The sequence below is a fragment of the Pseudopodoces humilis genome, chromosome 2 (genome assembly GCF_049639895.1).
Source record: "Pseudopodoces humilis isolate 2021_Gansu_Grassland_sample_001 chromosome 2, ASM4963989v1, whole genome shotgun sequence".
In the NCBI taxonomy this organism is placed as follows: Eukaryota; Metazoa; Chordata; class Aves; order Passeriformes; family Paridae; genus Pseudopodoces; species Pseudopodoces humilis.
The window spans coordinates 25,544,461-25,560,502 of NC_142201.1; the positions used below are offsets into that span (position 1 = coordinate 25,544,461).

At 42.6% G+C, this 16,042-nt stretch overlaps 1 protein-coding gene across 1 annotated transcript; it reads right to left on the bottom strand.

Annotated features, from left to right (window-relative positions):
* Window positions 1-1,892: 1,892 nt before the first annotated feature.
* LOC148184812 (uncharacterized) lies at window positions 1,893-16,042 on the bottom strand. The gene is made up of 2 exons (XM_014249187.2): window positions 15,905-16,042; window positions 1,893-13,820 (listed from the first exon to the last, which is right to left on the bottom strand). The coding sequence occupies exons 1-2, from the start codon at window positions 15,937-15,939 to the stop codon at window positions 9,182-9,184; spliced, it is 4,674 nt and encodes a 1,557-aa protein (XP_014104662.2). The 5' UTR covers window positions 15,940-16,042; the 3' UTR covers window positions 1,893-9,181.

Below are 16,042 nucleotides of genomic sequence, written 5' to 3' on the forward strand. Positions count from 1 at the left end.
GTTTTATTTTTTAAAGATACTAAAACATAGTGTTTCAGGAAGTTGAACTTTCTTTGTCAGGCTGGAAGAATATTAATGGAACACATTTTTCTATTTGAAATAAATCTTAAGGAGGATATTTACCTTATTTCAGTGGTTATTTTGTAGTGCTCTTGAATGTCAGTTGCATCCAATTAATCATAGAAAGTCAAAACCTAAAGAAAATATTTAATTTTCTTAGTAATGTTTCCATTCAGCCCTCAAAAAAAAAAACCCCAAGAGGAAACTGAAGCAACCTCAGTTTCCCCCCCATTTTGAATAAAACTATCTCTAAGCTGAGATGATTTTTCATTTAAACCTGGGTTTCTAAAGAAGAAAGCATACATAAATACCTGATTTTGCATTTCCATCTGCCTAGAGTTGAGCACTGGTGGTATACATTGGAGAGCAGTGTCCACTTATTTTTAAAAAAAATATTTAAAGAAGACTGAACCAAATTTTTAATTCAAAAACTAAGACTCAGTGTTAGCTTGTTGAAAGGGAAGCACCCAGAGGTTGTACCTCTGCCATGTATCTGCTCCCAGGTGAATTCTGAAAACAGGGGACTGAAGTTAATAGAAAATAGTATTCAGACTGGATTTTCACATTGCCTGGAAACATCAGGTAAGCTCTGGGTTGCAGTCAGAAGGGTAGCACATCTGAATACATACACTTGTTGCAAACTGGCTTGATCCAAAGAACTGAAGTGTATAGACACAGTGAGGGGAAGACTCATTCATTCCCCTGACACAGGGGGAGAAGCCAGGCATAGATCAAGACTGATTCTTTTGACATCAGAAAGCCTTACTGCACTGGGGAGGCAAAATCATGACTTAACTGTATTTTCATTATATTTTCTTAGAACCCCATTGGGCTTAAGTATTTGGTTTCATGGGGTACTTAGACAAGTCTGCTTCTTTTAATCCTTAGTTACATCCAGCTTCATACATGCTCCTTCTGGGAATTGTGTTCCCACACAGTTTACACACACCCCTTAGAACAAAGGCCCAGAGCAAGTGTCGGGGGTCTCCCCCAGGGTTTGCTCCTCACAGACTAGCCCCAGGTTTGCCCAAATGCTCTGGCTGAGCAGCAGGCAGGGCTGGAATGCTTGCTGGTCCCACTGGGCTGTCAGTGGCTAACTGTATGTCCATGTCCAAAGGTTTTGTTTTGCTGGAGTTTCCTGTTCTGGGGAGGACAGCATCTGGCAATCTCAGCAGTAAAAGCTGTTTTCCTCAAAGGAGTAGCTGCCTGAGGCCTTTCCATGGTTCTAACATACTGATTTTGTCACCAGATTACTGACTTCTCTTGCCAGCCTTGAACCACAGGTAGCCAAACCTGATCCAGCCCTGTCACAGCACCGGGTTTGTTTCAGGTGTGCATTTAAAAACTGCCCTCCCCAAGCAAAGGCAAGGCAGGCAGTCGTGTCAGGTGGTGCAGCTCTGGCCAGCCACCCCCCTTTATGGGCAGTGTAGGAGGAAGCTGGTCCAACCAACCTGGTCCTTAGCCCATTACTGCTCCTATTTCAGTAGCCAGGGCCACCTCCCCAACACAGTTTTCCCCTTTCCCATATCTCAGGAGCCAGCAGGGAACAAGCTGCAGAAAATGTAATTTGCTGAGCTCTTTTCAAAACCATGCCATTTGTGTAATTAATGTTCCGTATTTTCTACCTATTCCCAGCTGTCACATGAAACTTGGCATGCGCCAGCTCTCTCGTGCATAGGGAAAACAGTTTGTATACTGATGAGACATTTACAGGTGCTGCTTGTCTTTATTTTTTATGCTCCTTCCCTGATAATGACAGAATGAATACAAGGTTATTATTTCATATGCTTTTACTATTTTAATCTTCTGAACACACAAAGAAGACTCAGTGGTACAAATAAGGAACCCTCTGAGGAGGAAAACAGTTTTATTGAGAAATCTGTATGGCATGACAATGGTAGAGACTTTCTTGTCACATTATGTGTGTAATTTAAATTAATTAATAAAGAAGATGTCTTTTGGGAATTTCTGGTCTTCTGCAATAAGTGTCCTGGAGCTTGGAGACAGAGTTGAGAGATATTTGGTGGGACCTTATTTGGGCGTTTGGGTCACTGCTGCCTGCACTGTTCCCATTCCTGAGAAGAAAGATCTCAGTAACTGGGTTAGCAATCCGGAGCTGCCTTTTGATAGTCCATTGTATTGGTACAGATCCCAAGGGGCACGAGGATTTCACTCTGATGGTGTAATTTGACTTCACAAGGTTTCTTGAGAAGGATGTGCTCTAAAGTGTCCAAAAGGTTTCTTTCTTTGATTCCTTCCAGAAGTCTTTGTAAGTACAGTGATGGGAAGGGTTCACCTACTATTTAGATTGCATCTCAACCAGAAACTGCAGCAAATGCTGTTGTTCAGATCAAAATGGTGTGTAGCCTGCAGAAAGTAGTTGAAATTCTTTGTGGTAAAAGCATAGCACTGGCTGCATTCCCTACGGGGGTGCAGGGAGCTGGCTGTCTCTGCACACCAATTCTTTTGCTCACATGCTTTTCTTCTGTAGGTGCAGGGGCAAGTAGGTACCCATGAAACTGCTGCATTTCTGGAATCGAGGGCATTTTATTTAGAAGGGGCTTTGGTTGCCTGCCGTGAGGCATCTTATGAAAGAATCTTGGTTTTCAGAGAGCAAATGCTGAGCACTTTCCCCAAAAATCAGACCTGTGATAAGATACCCCTTTTTGGATATTCGAGGTCACTATCAATTTTTTAAAAGAGAGCCCATGACAGCTATTTGGTGGCTTTTTGAGGATAACCAGTTCAATGTACCATAGATTTTTATGGCTTTATTTCCCAGTGATTTTTTCCCCTGGCAGTACATTTCTGCTGTTGCTTGACAAGCATCACTGAGAGCCTGCTGTAGTGCTTGTTTGCCAAATGAAAATCTCACCATCTTACACAGTTGTTCTTGCATCTACAACTGAGGGCACATTGAAGTTACCACCAAGTACAGTAAAAGGAAGTGTGTAGCAATTCCCTAAACTGTTTCAGGTCTTTCAGGTCAAAAGAGGTAAAATACTGACCTGCTGATTCTTTGGTTATTCAGTATACAAAAAATATTTTAGTTGGCAGGAAAGCAGAGATACCTAGCAAGCTTTCTTCTCTCCCTATTTTTCCTAAATTCTCATCAAGGAGTGAAAAATATTTAAATTCTATAAATAGAAGTTTATAGAAATGAAAAGGAGAAATAAAGCTCACAGGACCTACTAAAATTTGGGAACTGCATTGTGAGTGCAATAGTTAAAATGTTTTTCTGATAATACATAACTCTGTGCTCATTTCTCAGGTAACAGAGATTTACTTTAGTGTTCCAGAGAAACCCCCTGCCCCAAAACCTGTAAGGATCCCGGCTATTACTTGTCAGGTTTCTCTGATCAACCAGACAAACTTCTTTTGGATGGTGTCCATAGTGCACAGGAATAAGAGAATAAATGTTTTCCTACTATTTCTGGCACTATTTTTCCTCTGCTTTCACCACTGCTTGCCTGCATCCCGCTTTACAAATTCAACCATTAGGTGGGGCATTTCTACTGTCAGCAGCCCAGATTTCATCTGCAGCGTATTGTGCCTGGGACAGATGCAGAGTAGTCCTGTGTGCTGGGATATGAGATCTCTTCTGTTCTCTTTAGTGCTTTCTTCTTTTATCAGCTCCAAAATAGTATAAAGGGGGAAACCTGAGTCAAAAAGTACAACTTAAGGTCTCGGTCTCTATCTTTTTTGTCATGTGTGATGTGTTAAAGGTTATCCAACTGAAGAAGGTGCTGATCAATTACTGAGTTATGCACTTCATAGCCAAAAGTGCGCAGTCGTTAATTTTTTTTTTAATTTCACTTGAACAATTTGGAATCAGATACCAGGACAACTGTTTCTTCCTGGTTTTGATGTCTGGGTGAAAGCAGTGACACATTTCCTGACACTGTAGTGGACCAGTTGTTTCTCATGATACAGCACTGGCCTCTGTTCTTCCATGGGGTAAACTTTCATAGGATTTGGGCTTCTTTTGCTGGGAATAGCTATGCTTTATGTGCCCTTTTTAAATCTGAAATTAATGAAAAATGAAAAAAATCAACTTAAAAAAGAAAGAAAAATATCTTTGTTATATAGAGACAATACTCATCCAGCATGGCTGAGCAGCCCTTTCTGAACTGGGGGAGGGGGAGCTCTCCTATGGCCCTCTGAGCTCTCCTATGACCTGAAGTCCCAGAAATATAGGCATCATGAAACTTCATGAAACTTTTGGAGAAAGTGATTGTCTCTTTGCAAACCTGGGATTCTGAGGCCTGGGTTTATCCCAGTCAGCCCCAAACACCTTAATCAAGGACTGTGTTGCTGCAGGAGATGGAGGGAGAGAGAGGCACATCCAGGGGGCAGTTGAACTTGTTCTGAGATTTGACTATGGCCTAATTAGAGAGGACATGAAAAGGTCTGAAGGACTTTACTGATGGCTGGTGCTGGGAGCCTGCCTGTCTTCTCTGCTGCTTCAGTCTCTATGCACCACTAGTTACTGAGTCCCCCTCAGACCTGCTTCTGCAGATGGGATCCTTCAAGTACCCCAGCTCCAGCTCAGTGTCCGGACTCCCCTTAAATGCCTCTTTTATTCAAAAACTTCTGGAAAGCTTCACTTTGGAGACACTAAAGCAATGGACTATGCTTGAAGCAATAATATTGTCATTAATTTTGCTCAGTCTCCTTAAAAAATCTCTTTCCATGAGAGCCCAATTCCATAAAAATATGAAATTTCAAAATTTCTTCATATTCAAATTTCCCACCATAGAGGGACCTTGAAAAACCTTGTCTACCTGGGCTTTGGAGTTTTTTTATATTCCCTGTTTCTGGCCTGGTTGTGATTGTGTATCTGTGTCTATAGCTAAGCCAGGGCCTTAAGAAACCATTACTAAAAAAAATTCCTGTTACATTTAGTATAGGCTGAGGATATAATTTCTCCAGTGACCTTGAGAGATGCTTGCCTTGAGAACTATATTAGTAAAACAGAGGGCTGTAGTCTGGAAAAGGAACAGAACTGCATAGAATTACACCCATTGTCCAGAACCACAAAAGCAGAGATGTGCTGGCAGATGCCTCAAAAGTATCTGTTATTAGGTCAGATAAATTGAAACAGCAGCTAGGAGGGCTCTGTTCACTGCCTCTCCTGTGATGGAGATATGCCTAGAGGATAGCAGGGACAGAAGGGCTCTGCTCCTGGGGGTAAAACATTTATGAAGGACTACTGGACACTGGGAATGAAACTGTTTTGTGTCAGAAAGGGTCTAATAAGAGTTCAAGCCTGGCCATTTGCACACCTGGCACCATTTGCATAGATTAATATATCATTCCTCAAACTAGTTTTCTTTCTGAAATACTCATTTCTGGCATTTCTTTGCTTATCACCAGTGCTAAATTTCCTGCTCACATGGTCTGTAGTGACTTGTTTACTGCAAGGCACACCGGTCTTCTACTGCTCCATCATCACTGGAATTTTTATGGCCTTGCTCTCTTCTTTCCTGAAGGATTAAGTGTGCTAACTCCCAGCATGAAGTGATTTCCTTAAGTGAGGCTTTACCCATAAGGATACATTTAATGCAAATATATGTCAGGTTTTAAGTGTACTTTGGGGAGGGTCATTTGACTTGGATGGATGTTTTATTTTACCAGCAGAGATTGAGGCATGCCGCAACCTAAAAGTTGACCCCCACAAGATGACTCTGCCTGGCTTACCCTGAACACAGGATGCTGGATCTTAGTCTGCTAGTGTTGCATCTCTGTTGAGAAAAGCAAACAAGGCAGGTGTAAAATGAAAGACTTAAGGGCCTCCTGGTGTGAAAGGACAAGCTCTGCTGAGAAGTACCTGCTTAATATTTGTCTAACTTTCTGGCAGAGACAAGAACTTCAATTTGTTACAGAGTTTACAGTTTGTTACAGAAATATTACTATATTCCCAGGTGGGAATAAGGGGCAAAGTCCCCCCCAGTTTCTTTTAAAAGGTTAGGAAAAGAATAATTGAGATGGCTTAAAATTAGAATAATTAAAGTTTAATAAGATTAGTTAAAACTCCCTCTATGACAAGGTGACCTGTCTAGTGGATAAGGGAAAGACTGAGTATATTGTCTAACTCGACCTTAATAAAGCCTTTGGCACTATTTTCCACAGCATTGACCTGGAGGAATTGGCTGCTCGTGGCTAGGATGGGTGAACTGTTTGCTGGCTAAAAAAACAGAGGGATGGCCAGGCCCGGAGGGTGAGGGTGAATGGAGTTGCATCCATCTGGTGTCTGGTCACCTGTGATGTTCCCCAGGACTCAGTACTGGGTCCAATTCTGTTTAATACCTTTATCAATGATCTGGATGTGGGGATTGAGCCTGCTGTGAGTCAGTTCCTGGGTGCCACCAAGCTGGGCAGGAGTGCTGATCTGCTGGAGGGCAGGAAGGCTCTGCAGAGGGGTCTGGACAGGCTGGATCGATGGGCTGAGATCAAGTGGTGTGAGGTTCATCAAGGCAAAGTGCTGGGTCCTGCCTTTGGGTCACAATAACCCCAGGCAGTGCTACAGGACAGAGAGGCTGGAAAGATGCCTGGAAGAAAAGGATCTGGGGGTGAACATGAGGCAGCAGTGCCCAGGTGCCCAAGGAGGGCAGTGGCACCTGGCCTGGATCAGCAATAGTGTGGCCAGCAGGACCAGGGCAGGGGTTGTCCCCCTGCACTCAGCACTGGGGAGGGCACACCTCAAATCCTATGCTCAGTTTTGGGCTTCTTGCTACAAGAAGGACATTGTGGGGCTGGAGCATGTCCAGAGAAGAGCAATGGAGCTGGTGAAGGGTCTGGAGCACAAGTCTGATGAGGATCTGCTGAGGGTGTTTGGCCTAGAGAAAAGGAAATTGAGGAGGGACCTCATCACTCTCTACAACTGCTTGAAAGGAGATTTTAGTGAGGTTTGTGTTGGTCTCTTCTCCCAGGTAACAAGCAATGGACAAGAGGAGATGGCCTCAAGTTGTGCTGGGGGAGGTTTAGATTGGATATTAGGAAAACTTCACCAAAATGAGTGTCAGGGATTGGCACAGGCTGCACAGGGAAATGGAGCCACCATCCCTGGAAGGGTTCAAAAAATATGTGGATGTGATGCTTAGGGACATGGTTTAGTGGTGGACTTGGTGGTGCTGGGTAATGGGTAGACACAATACTCTTAGAAATATTTTCCAGCCACAACAATTCTATGATTCTGTGATATTCCTGTGCAGGCAGAAAAAGCCAGCTAATAGAGAATTTATTATTCAAGTCTGGTGCAAATGCTCCATGCTGTAAGGACTTTTCTCAAATGTGAAATGAAATCATGGACAATAAAAAGTAAATTGTGCTTTTGGCTTAGTACAAAGTGGCCTTTACGGTTCCCAGCTTATAAAAGTTTGGTGGGCGAAGTAAACCCCTGTGTGCAAGGGCAGTGTTGTATCTCCAATAAAATCTATTTTAGTTTTTGAGCACTGGTATGATATACCAATACATTTTTTATTTTGTGACCCTCTGTATGCCAGAAAGCCTAATTCTTGGCAGGTTGGGAAGGAAAATGAAATCAAAGTTTAAGCCTCTTCAGTGGTCAGGAGACATGATGTTCACATTCCCACTTCCTCCCAGCAATGTCCCCAACTGGGCCAGCACTGTTGTCACGTATGTGACTCGTGTGCATTGTGCTGACAAATGGGTTTGATCTCAGCTTGCTGCCAGCCTGTTCTTGTCCTCAGTCTCTCGATGGGAGTGGGTGGGGGCATTCTGCCAGCCTGGGCTTAAGGAACAGCCAGCCCTCAGCTGCAGAGGGTGGTTATGGAGAGCATCATAAAAATGGAAGGGAATTCACTGCCACAGGAAAGCAGGGCCTTGTTTGTATGAACCCTCTCTCCTGCTGAAGTTGAGTCCTTAGGATATGCCTACAGGTTCCTCCACAGTAAGTTTTAATATGAATGTGCTGTTTAAATGCTAGGCTAAACCTGTGTATGGGAGAGCTGGCACTGTGAGATGTCCTGTCTGTCACAGCTTTACAAAGACACCCCAGGCAGCAACCCTGCCCTCCCTTCTCCAGAACAATGTTCATCAAACACAAACCTTTTGCAGAAGATGCTATTATTGTAAACACAAAAATTCATACCCTATTAATAGGATTCAGTGACACTGGCTGCTTTTTACTGCTCTGTTTCACATTGCATTGTAAAATAAAAACTTTCTAAGACTTTAAATGTGAGCTGAGGCACCTGCCTCATGTCTGTGTGCCCCAGCATTTGGAATGGGACAGATGTCCCAGGAAAAGCTGAATTGCTATGTCAAAGTGTTGAGCCCCTCTGGCTTACCTTGTCCTCATGGCCTTTCAGCATTGAGCTTTTTTGAGCTCTTACACTTGTTGCATATTCATTTGCAGTAATTAAGAACCTCTTGAAATGGCATACTTTTACAGCAATAATGCATACAGTGTGTGTGGACAGAGTGCAAATAGCTTCAGAGGAGGTAAAATCACAATTTTTCCAATATTAATATTAATGAGGCTGACCATTTGCATTTGCGGTAAATCCCCTTGTAGCATCAATGTCCTTTGAGGATTTTTCTGCAGATAAATGAAGCATTCTCCTCCTTCCCTCACTACTTCTGCTAACAGTGTCACTCAGTGCAGCAATAGATCAACAGTTCCTGCTAATCTGTGAAAAGGCAGAGCTTAGAACAAGTGCTTTTTGACATAATTAAAACTATACTGCCTACCACTATTCCTGAAAGAAGTACTAGCAGAGTTTCATTAGAACAAGTAAATACAAATAGAGTTCAGCCTGAACAGTTGTCTTTGTTACAAACAAAGCCCATTAGTTAGCAAGGAGAATTTGAAGCAGGGCTGAATTCACGCTGATCTCAAAGCCCTTCTCATATTTAATTTATAAACTGATGATTAATTCAGTGATTAGCTAATTCACTTGCAGTGATTAATTTAATTCATGTCTTCAGGCTAATGTTTAAGAAAGAAAAAAACCCTATCTCTGATAGATGCACTTCAATGTCCTTGTGATTAAAAAATGATAATATAATGCCCTGGAGAAAAAAGGAGAAAAGAAAGATCAAGTGAATCGGTAGCATGATCTGTTGTAAGTTCTTGCCTAAGCTGTAGCTGTAATTTTTAGCTGTGATGTTTAAATGTGTCAGTTACTCTAATGATCAATGGTTTGAAAGCCGAATCTAAGGATCCTTCACTGTAGCTTTCCACTGTGTATTTTGAAAATGGTGTTACTTTGGAGCAGTCCTCCAGCTCTGCTTTTTTCTCACTTCTTTTGCCAGCTGCCTGCCTGCTCCCCTCCCTTTCAGCAGCATCTTTCTCATGCCCCACCAACGTCTTTGACGAGAGTGCTTTGTACTTCTTAAATCCAGGCTGCTTTTCTCTGCTTCCAGTAGAATTTACCTCATCTTTTGATGCAACATGTAATGATGAGGATGATTTGGGGGATTTCTCTGTATCAGACAAACTGGTCTCTTTCGGGGCAACACCGCTTTTACAGTTTATGCCATTGCTTGGCAATGGAGATTGATAGTTTCTGAAATCATCCACAGGGCTCTCCTGTCCTGAGCCATCAATGCTGTGCCTCTCTGATTGAGCTGAAGAGCCTGGCTGGTATTTCTCTCTTCCCTCAGGTTCACTATTCTTTTCTGGACTACCAGCTTTATATGTTGGCTTTTCATCATGTGGTGGTGGCAAATGCTCCTTTTTGGTTGTGGCATTATTTTCTTGAGACTTCACAGGCAAATTTGGGTGTGGGGACTGGCACATCCCAGAAGATGGATCTTTGCTTTTATCTTTTAGAGCATTTGCATTAGTCTTTGTAAAAGTTTCTGATACAGTTTGTGGTTTTTCTCCTCCTGGAATATTTTTCTCAGGCTTCAGTAATTTACTTAATGGAGGTAATGGATGGTTCCCAGAACCTTGGTATTTATCTTTCTCTTTTACAGCCTTTTCTTCAGGTGACCTGGTGTCCTCTCCTGCTGGTTTCTTTTGCTTCCTGTCTCCTGAAGTGCTTTTTTCTTGAGGCTTCAGCACTTCTTTTGAAGAAGGCAGCTTCTCAGAATTTGGATCTCCATCCTTTTCTTTTACATAATTAGTACTAGGCTTCTTAAAACCTGAAGAATCTGATGTTTTTTGCTTTTGTTCTGGAGTAATTTTTTCTTGAGGCTTAACCAATGTTTCTGGTGGTACTGATGGATACTTCCTGGAACTTGGAATTTTGTCTTTCTCTTTTGCAGTATTTGTATCAGGTGTCAGAAAACCTTCAAATCTCATTTGCTGTTTGTCTCCTGGAATATTTTGCTCATCCATTTCTGATTTTCTTGATGGAGGTAGCTGGTGCTTCCCAGAAAACTGCTGCTCAATATCCTCTTTTACTACCTCTGTTTCAGGTGATCCAGTGTCTTCCGCTGCTGGTATCTTTTGCTTCCTCTCTCCTGAAGAACTTCTGTCATGACAATTTGGCACTTTGTTTGAAGAAGGTGACTGGAACTTCTCAGAGATATGTTTAGTCTCTTTTTTGTCTGGCTCAGTTTCAGGCTTTACAAGGTCACCTGGTAACATCTGTTTCTGTGTCTCTAGAGCAGTAATGTCCTCATCAGCCATCTTACTGTCCTGCCTTGCTGTATTTCTTGGTGGCACTGAATAATTGTGGAAGTCTGACTCAAGGTTTTCTAGCTCTTCACTGTCATTTGTATGTTTCATTGGCTCATCTGATGAGTCCAGATGTTTTTTCCTATTATTGCAATAGATGTTTTCATTGCCTGTCATATCATGTTTGTGTTTCACCAAATCTCTTGGAGATGCTAGATGCTCCAAACTCTGTCCAGTATTTTTCACTCCTTGAATGTTAGTATCATTCTCTGATGAAGGTAACTGGGATATTTGAGGACTATGAGCATCATTCTCCTTTGAAGATTTATTATCATAGTCCACAGTATCATTTGGTGTGAATACTTGTTCCTCCTCAAATTTATACAAGACATTTCTCTCTTCTTTCTCCTCTCTCTCCATCCTATCACTTTCATGCTTCATGTCATCATCTGAGGAGAAGAGCTTATCCCTTGTGTATTCAGATATTTTATTTCTGGTTTTTGCATCCTTCTTTTGGTTTGAGACCAATTCAGTTGATGAAGGAATTGGGTTCTCTTCTAGCATATCACATCCATGCTTTTTGGTATAATCTAATATTGGTGTTTGGCTCTTCTCCAAGGGTAATAGGGGATTTCCTGATAGTGTGGTTTTATTGTCATGTTTTCCTGGTTTTGTGGTTGAATGTGAAAGACAGTTCTCAAGTCTCTGACATGAATTTTTCTCTTTGTCTGTAGAGTTTTCATTTTCTGTTGCATGATCTGGAAATCGTGCTTGGTTCTTAAAATCAAACATAGTTTTCTTCTTCCCCATTGTGTCATTCCCACCATCTGTCAGCTCATCTGAAAGGGCGTGTGGATGCTTCTCACAGCCATGGCTGTCATGCTCATGTTCCACAGCACCAGCTCCCTGTCCCACCAGATCAATAGGTGGAAGTGCTGGAGGATTTCCAAGAGTGTGATGGATACTTTGTCCTGCAATCCCACTCATTGATATTGGTAAAGGGATTGACAAGGGTGACTGCCATGCCTCAGTGTCAGACCAGGGCATCTCATCTGCAGTGTCCTCTTTATGCTCAAGGAAAGATTCAGATGGCTTGTGGCAGGTCTCCAGGTCAGTTAAGGAACCCCTTTGCAGGGCTTGGTTGTTTGAGTGATTCATCACTTCATTTGATGAAGATAATTTGTCCTGCCCAAAATCTTCTGAAATAAAGAAACTATGCTTCACAAGGTCACCTGGCAAAGGGCTCAGTATCTTTTCCAAAGAAGAGGTGTCCTCCTCTTCTGCAGCACCAGGCTTTGGCTCCAGGCTCTCATTTGAGAAGAGTGTAGGTTTGTTCTGATTTGCATCTGGAACTGGCATGTCCCCATTGGAAACATTAAAGTTATTTTGTGAGCTAAAATACACTTGAGGAGGCTGAGCCTGCATAGTTTTTAATCCATTTTGCATTTGGCTGTTGAGTGTCTTATTCTCCTCCTCCTCTATGTCTGGGACATCACTATCATTTTTGCTAGAAGACATTTTGTCTTCACTGTGAAATGTTGCTTCTTTTTTGGCTTCCTTTGAACATTTGACTCTAAAATCCAGCGCCTCTATTGGTGTCTTTGTGCCAGATGCTGGTGTTAGGACAGTCAGCTGTCTATCATCCATTGAAGACTCAAGTTCACAAGATGCTGAAAATTTTGGAGAGTAAAATGGCAGAATGTTTTCCAGTACTTTCTGCTCTGGAAAACATTTTTGGCCTGGAAAGAAAAGATCCTTTTCTGGCTCTGTGAGCTCTGTGTCATCTTCATCTGAACAGTATACATACAGAGATATTTCAGGAATCTCTCCTGGCTTAGTATCCTGAGGACTTTGTTCATGGGATTCTTCGGCTGTGCTATAGTCAGGTGAGTCAGAAGGTGGGCTGTCTTCCTTTACAAGTTGCAGAGCATTGGTAATTCCCAATAGTGAAGATGTGTCAGGCCCAGCTGGCATGTTAGTCCTGTCACAGTCTAGACCACATTCAGGTAAGGGAGGAATACAGTTTGCGAGAGCTTTGTTTTTATGCGTAATTGAAGAGTTATCTAGAACAAGATGAAAGTTGGGTCCCTGTTTTGTGGAATCTATTTTAGCCTCAGCACAGTCCTTCGCATCTGACATGGCCTCTGGTGTCACCAGTAACTCTTCTTTGTCCTCCCTGTCCTGTGCTGCATTTGCCAGTGTTTTGTTCTCTCCGTGATCTCTGTTGGATCCCTCCTTTTCCTTCAGTAGTGTGGGGTGACCAAAAGGCTGCTTTGTGGCATTATTTTTCGACCAGCTCCAAGGATGGTTAATTTTGGTAGCCATGCTGAGTCTGGGCACTGGGACCACAGAGCACACTAAATTTTGTGACTCTGGACTCTTTATACCTGTGGCTGTCATTGCTGCCATGCGCAGCACTCTGACCTCAGGCTTATGAATAGCTTTTCTGCTGGGGAAGTTTTTAGTCTTTCTCTCACCTTTGCGCAAGAGTGATGCTTTCACCTCTGCAGCTGTGCAGAGAGTGCTTTGTTCAAACTGCTCCTTCAGTTTGGACAAGACTGAATTCTTGTTGACTATTTTTGGCAAACTGCTGTTTGTTCCCTTCTTTTTCCAGCTGGGAGACTTCTCCTTGGCTTCTTTTTCTTCAGCAGCTAAAAATTTCTTCAGGATGTTCTTCACTGTGTTTTTTCCAGTCACACTACTCCACCTTGCCCTCTCACTGGGTGTTACATCTGCATCCTCCTCCACTCCCTTTCCCTTTCCATCTCCCTTCCTGTCTCTACTTCTGTCCAGCTTGTTACCAGTCCTGCTCACCCACATCTTCTCTTTAATGACCAGTTTGCCAACTTCTCTTCTCTTCTTGGTGTACGGCTCACGATTGTTGTTTAGAAACCTGGACCTCAAGAGCTGAAATCTGGTTGGATATTGAACCCTGATTGGATCTGGACATGGCTGGTTAGAGCTCACCTGGTTTTCTTTACCTTCTGCCCATTTTGTCCTCTTGTTGCTGATCTGTGGATCCCCAGCCACGAGCTCGGTGACGTATAGCAGCAGGCTGCTGAGAACAGCAAAGGCTCCTGGCTCTGTTGCCATCCTATTGAGCTTCTTCTTCAGCACCAGAGGGTCTATAAGCATCTTATTATCTCCACAGAAGTGTGCGCTTTTGGTGCTGTGCAAGAGAAAACATAAATGTCTTTTCAGGTCGTCAACATTGTCACTACCTTCTTACTTTGCTTTAATGGCATGCTGCTACGCATGAAATGGGAAAAAAACCACTTAAATGTAGAACTTCTCAAAGAGAGTTGATGTTAGTGGCCTGTTAAAAAGCATGCAAAGTGCTCAACAAGCTTCATGATGCATGGTGTAGCAGGAGTGTGAGGGCTTTGTCCCACACATCACCACCAGCTCTTTCTTCTGTGTGTTGTGGGCAGTGGAAGCACTTAGGGAAGCAAACAATGCTAGTCGGGGTCATTGCATCTCCTCTGTCCCTCATTTAGAATTACCATGTTCTAAAGCAAGGGCAAACTGAAGGTATTTTCCTTTCCTTCTAGGTAAAATGTAGGCAAAGATAAATACGATGAGATTGCAGTTAGCAGGAAACCATGGTTCTGTCTCTGGTTTATAACCATTAAAACAAAATATCAAGGCTGAGAGGCCCAAATGTTCCACTGATGGCTTTTACTATTGGTAGAGGTTAGAAGTCAGTAGATACCTCCCAAGAATTAAAAAAAAAACCCAAAACAAACAACAACGGGGTTGCTGTTATTTGCTTTTTGATAGCATTCAAATCCCACATCAGGACTATGTTCTTAAATCTGCTTTGTGAAGGCTATCACCACAATAGTAACCCTGGCAATGTCCCTTGACTACAACCTCTTTTAATCTGGAGGAAGAGGGATGGTATGTTGGACCTTTGCTTGTTTGAAGAATCAGGCCCTAGGACAGCTGGGGATTTAGGCAATGCTTTAATTGGTGTGGATCTGTTACTAAATAAAATACTGAACTCAGCACAAAAGCTGGAGCTTGAAGTCAATAACAATAGATGGGTCTAGGAGGGAAGAATCAAGAGGTGTCAGCTTTCTGACACCATGAGAAGCTGGAAGGGTACTTCACCATTCAGTGAAATAGCTTCATGAACAGAACACAGCCTGCATACCCGCAGGGGATTAATTCTGATAAGCAGAAGTGGAATAAAACATTCTTTAAGTCCACATGTAGAAAATGAAGAAAGGCAGCAAAGACACTCATGCTTTAGGGAGTGTCAAGCTCAAAGGTTGGGGAAGGCCCAGCTGTGCCCCAGCAGCTGGCACCCCATGGTCTCTGAAAGAAACTGGACCCGGCCCCTCGGTGCAATATTATGAAGGCTGTTTGCAGAGTGAGGGGCTGGTCCTTGTCCAGTTGGGTTGTGACATTTAGATTCCATTTGGCTGCATTTCAAGTGCACATATTAAAAATTACATCCTTCAGCAGACGGATGCATTTGCCATCTTGAATGGAAGAAAGTCTATTTATAATGACTTTGTGGGTATTTTTAAAGGCCAATAAAAGAAAAATGCCTGACAACTGGCCCATGTCTAATGTGAAAAACAATACCTTGTAGGTTTTGATAGGGAGTGACCACATTTCAGCATTGCACAGGTGGTATCATCCACCCTTTCCCTTACCAAATTGACCACAGCCAAGGAGACAAAGCTTCTATGTTACACCAAGAAGCTCATTTGTCCCAGCTATGGGAATTTTCAGAATAAAGAAAGAACTGGAATTCAGAGTATAATTCACTAAAAATATCCAGCTTCATTCCCTCTACTAGCAAGTCTGCTGATATTTTAACTTCAAGATTGTCATCCCTCTCCTCCCTAACTAGTATCTGGTGTATTCAGAAAAACACGTGGGGCCATCAACCAATGTGCTTTAGGGTCATCTCTGATCTCTCAGAACAGCAGTGGAACCAGATGCCCTGCTTACCCCTCCCTTCAGGACTGCTTTGGAGCTATAAATGGCCACAGTAAAATACAGACTAGTCTTGCTTTCAACATAGCCAAACTACTATTGCCTGTGAAGGGAAGATCAGACCCTCTCTGCTAGGAATATTCACAGTAATTAATCACATATGAGCTATAAAATTCAAACAACTTCGTTAAAATACACTACAAGTGAGCTCTATTCAGGGATTTCCTTTTCCATGTTAGAGTGTTATTACAGGATGCCATCTGAAATGTAGCATTTGTGGGAATACTGCATTGCCTTAAGTACCAAGACATGTTGCATGGGTTGAGTGTTTGATCCATATTCACCAGCCAGCAGCAGAAAATGAACAAACAGCTATGGCACCTATTTAGGGCATCTGCAGTTCTTCCAAGATGACGTCACCTGCAAATGACCATCGTGACC

Coding starts and splice junctions, on each gene's coding strand:
- LOC148184812 (XM_014249187.2), bottom strand. CDS start 15,939: ATGGATCAAACACTCAACCCATGCAACATGTCTTG. Junction 13,821..15,904: donor AACCCATGCAACATGTCTTG/GTACTTAAGGCA, acceptor TCTCTTGCACAG/CACCAAAAGCGCACACTTCT.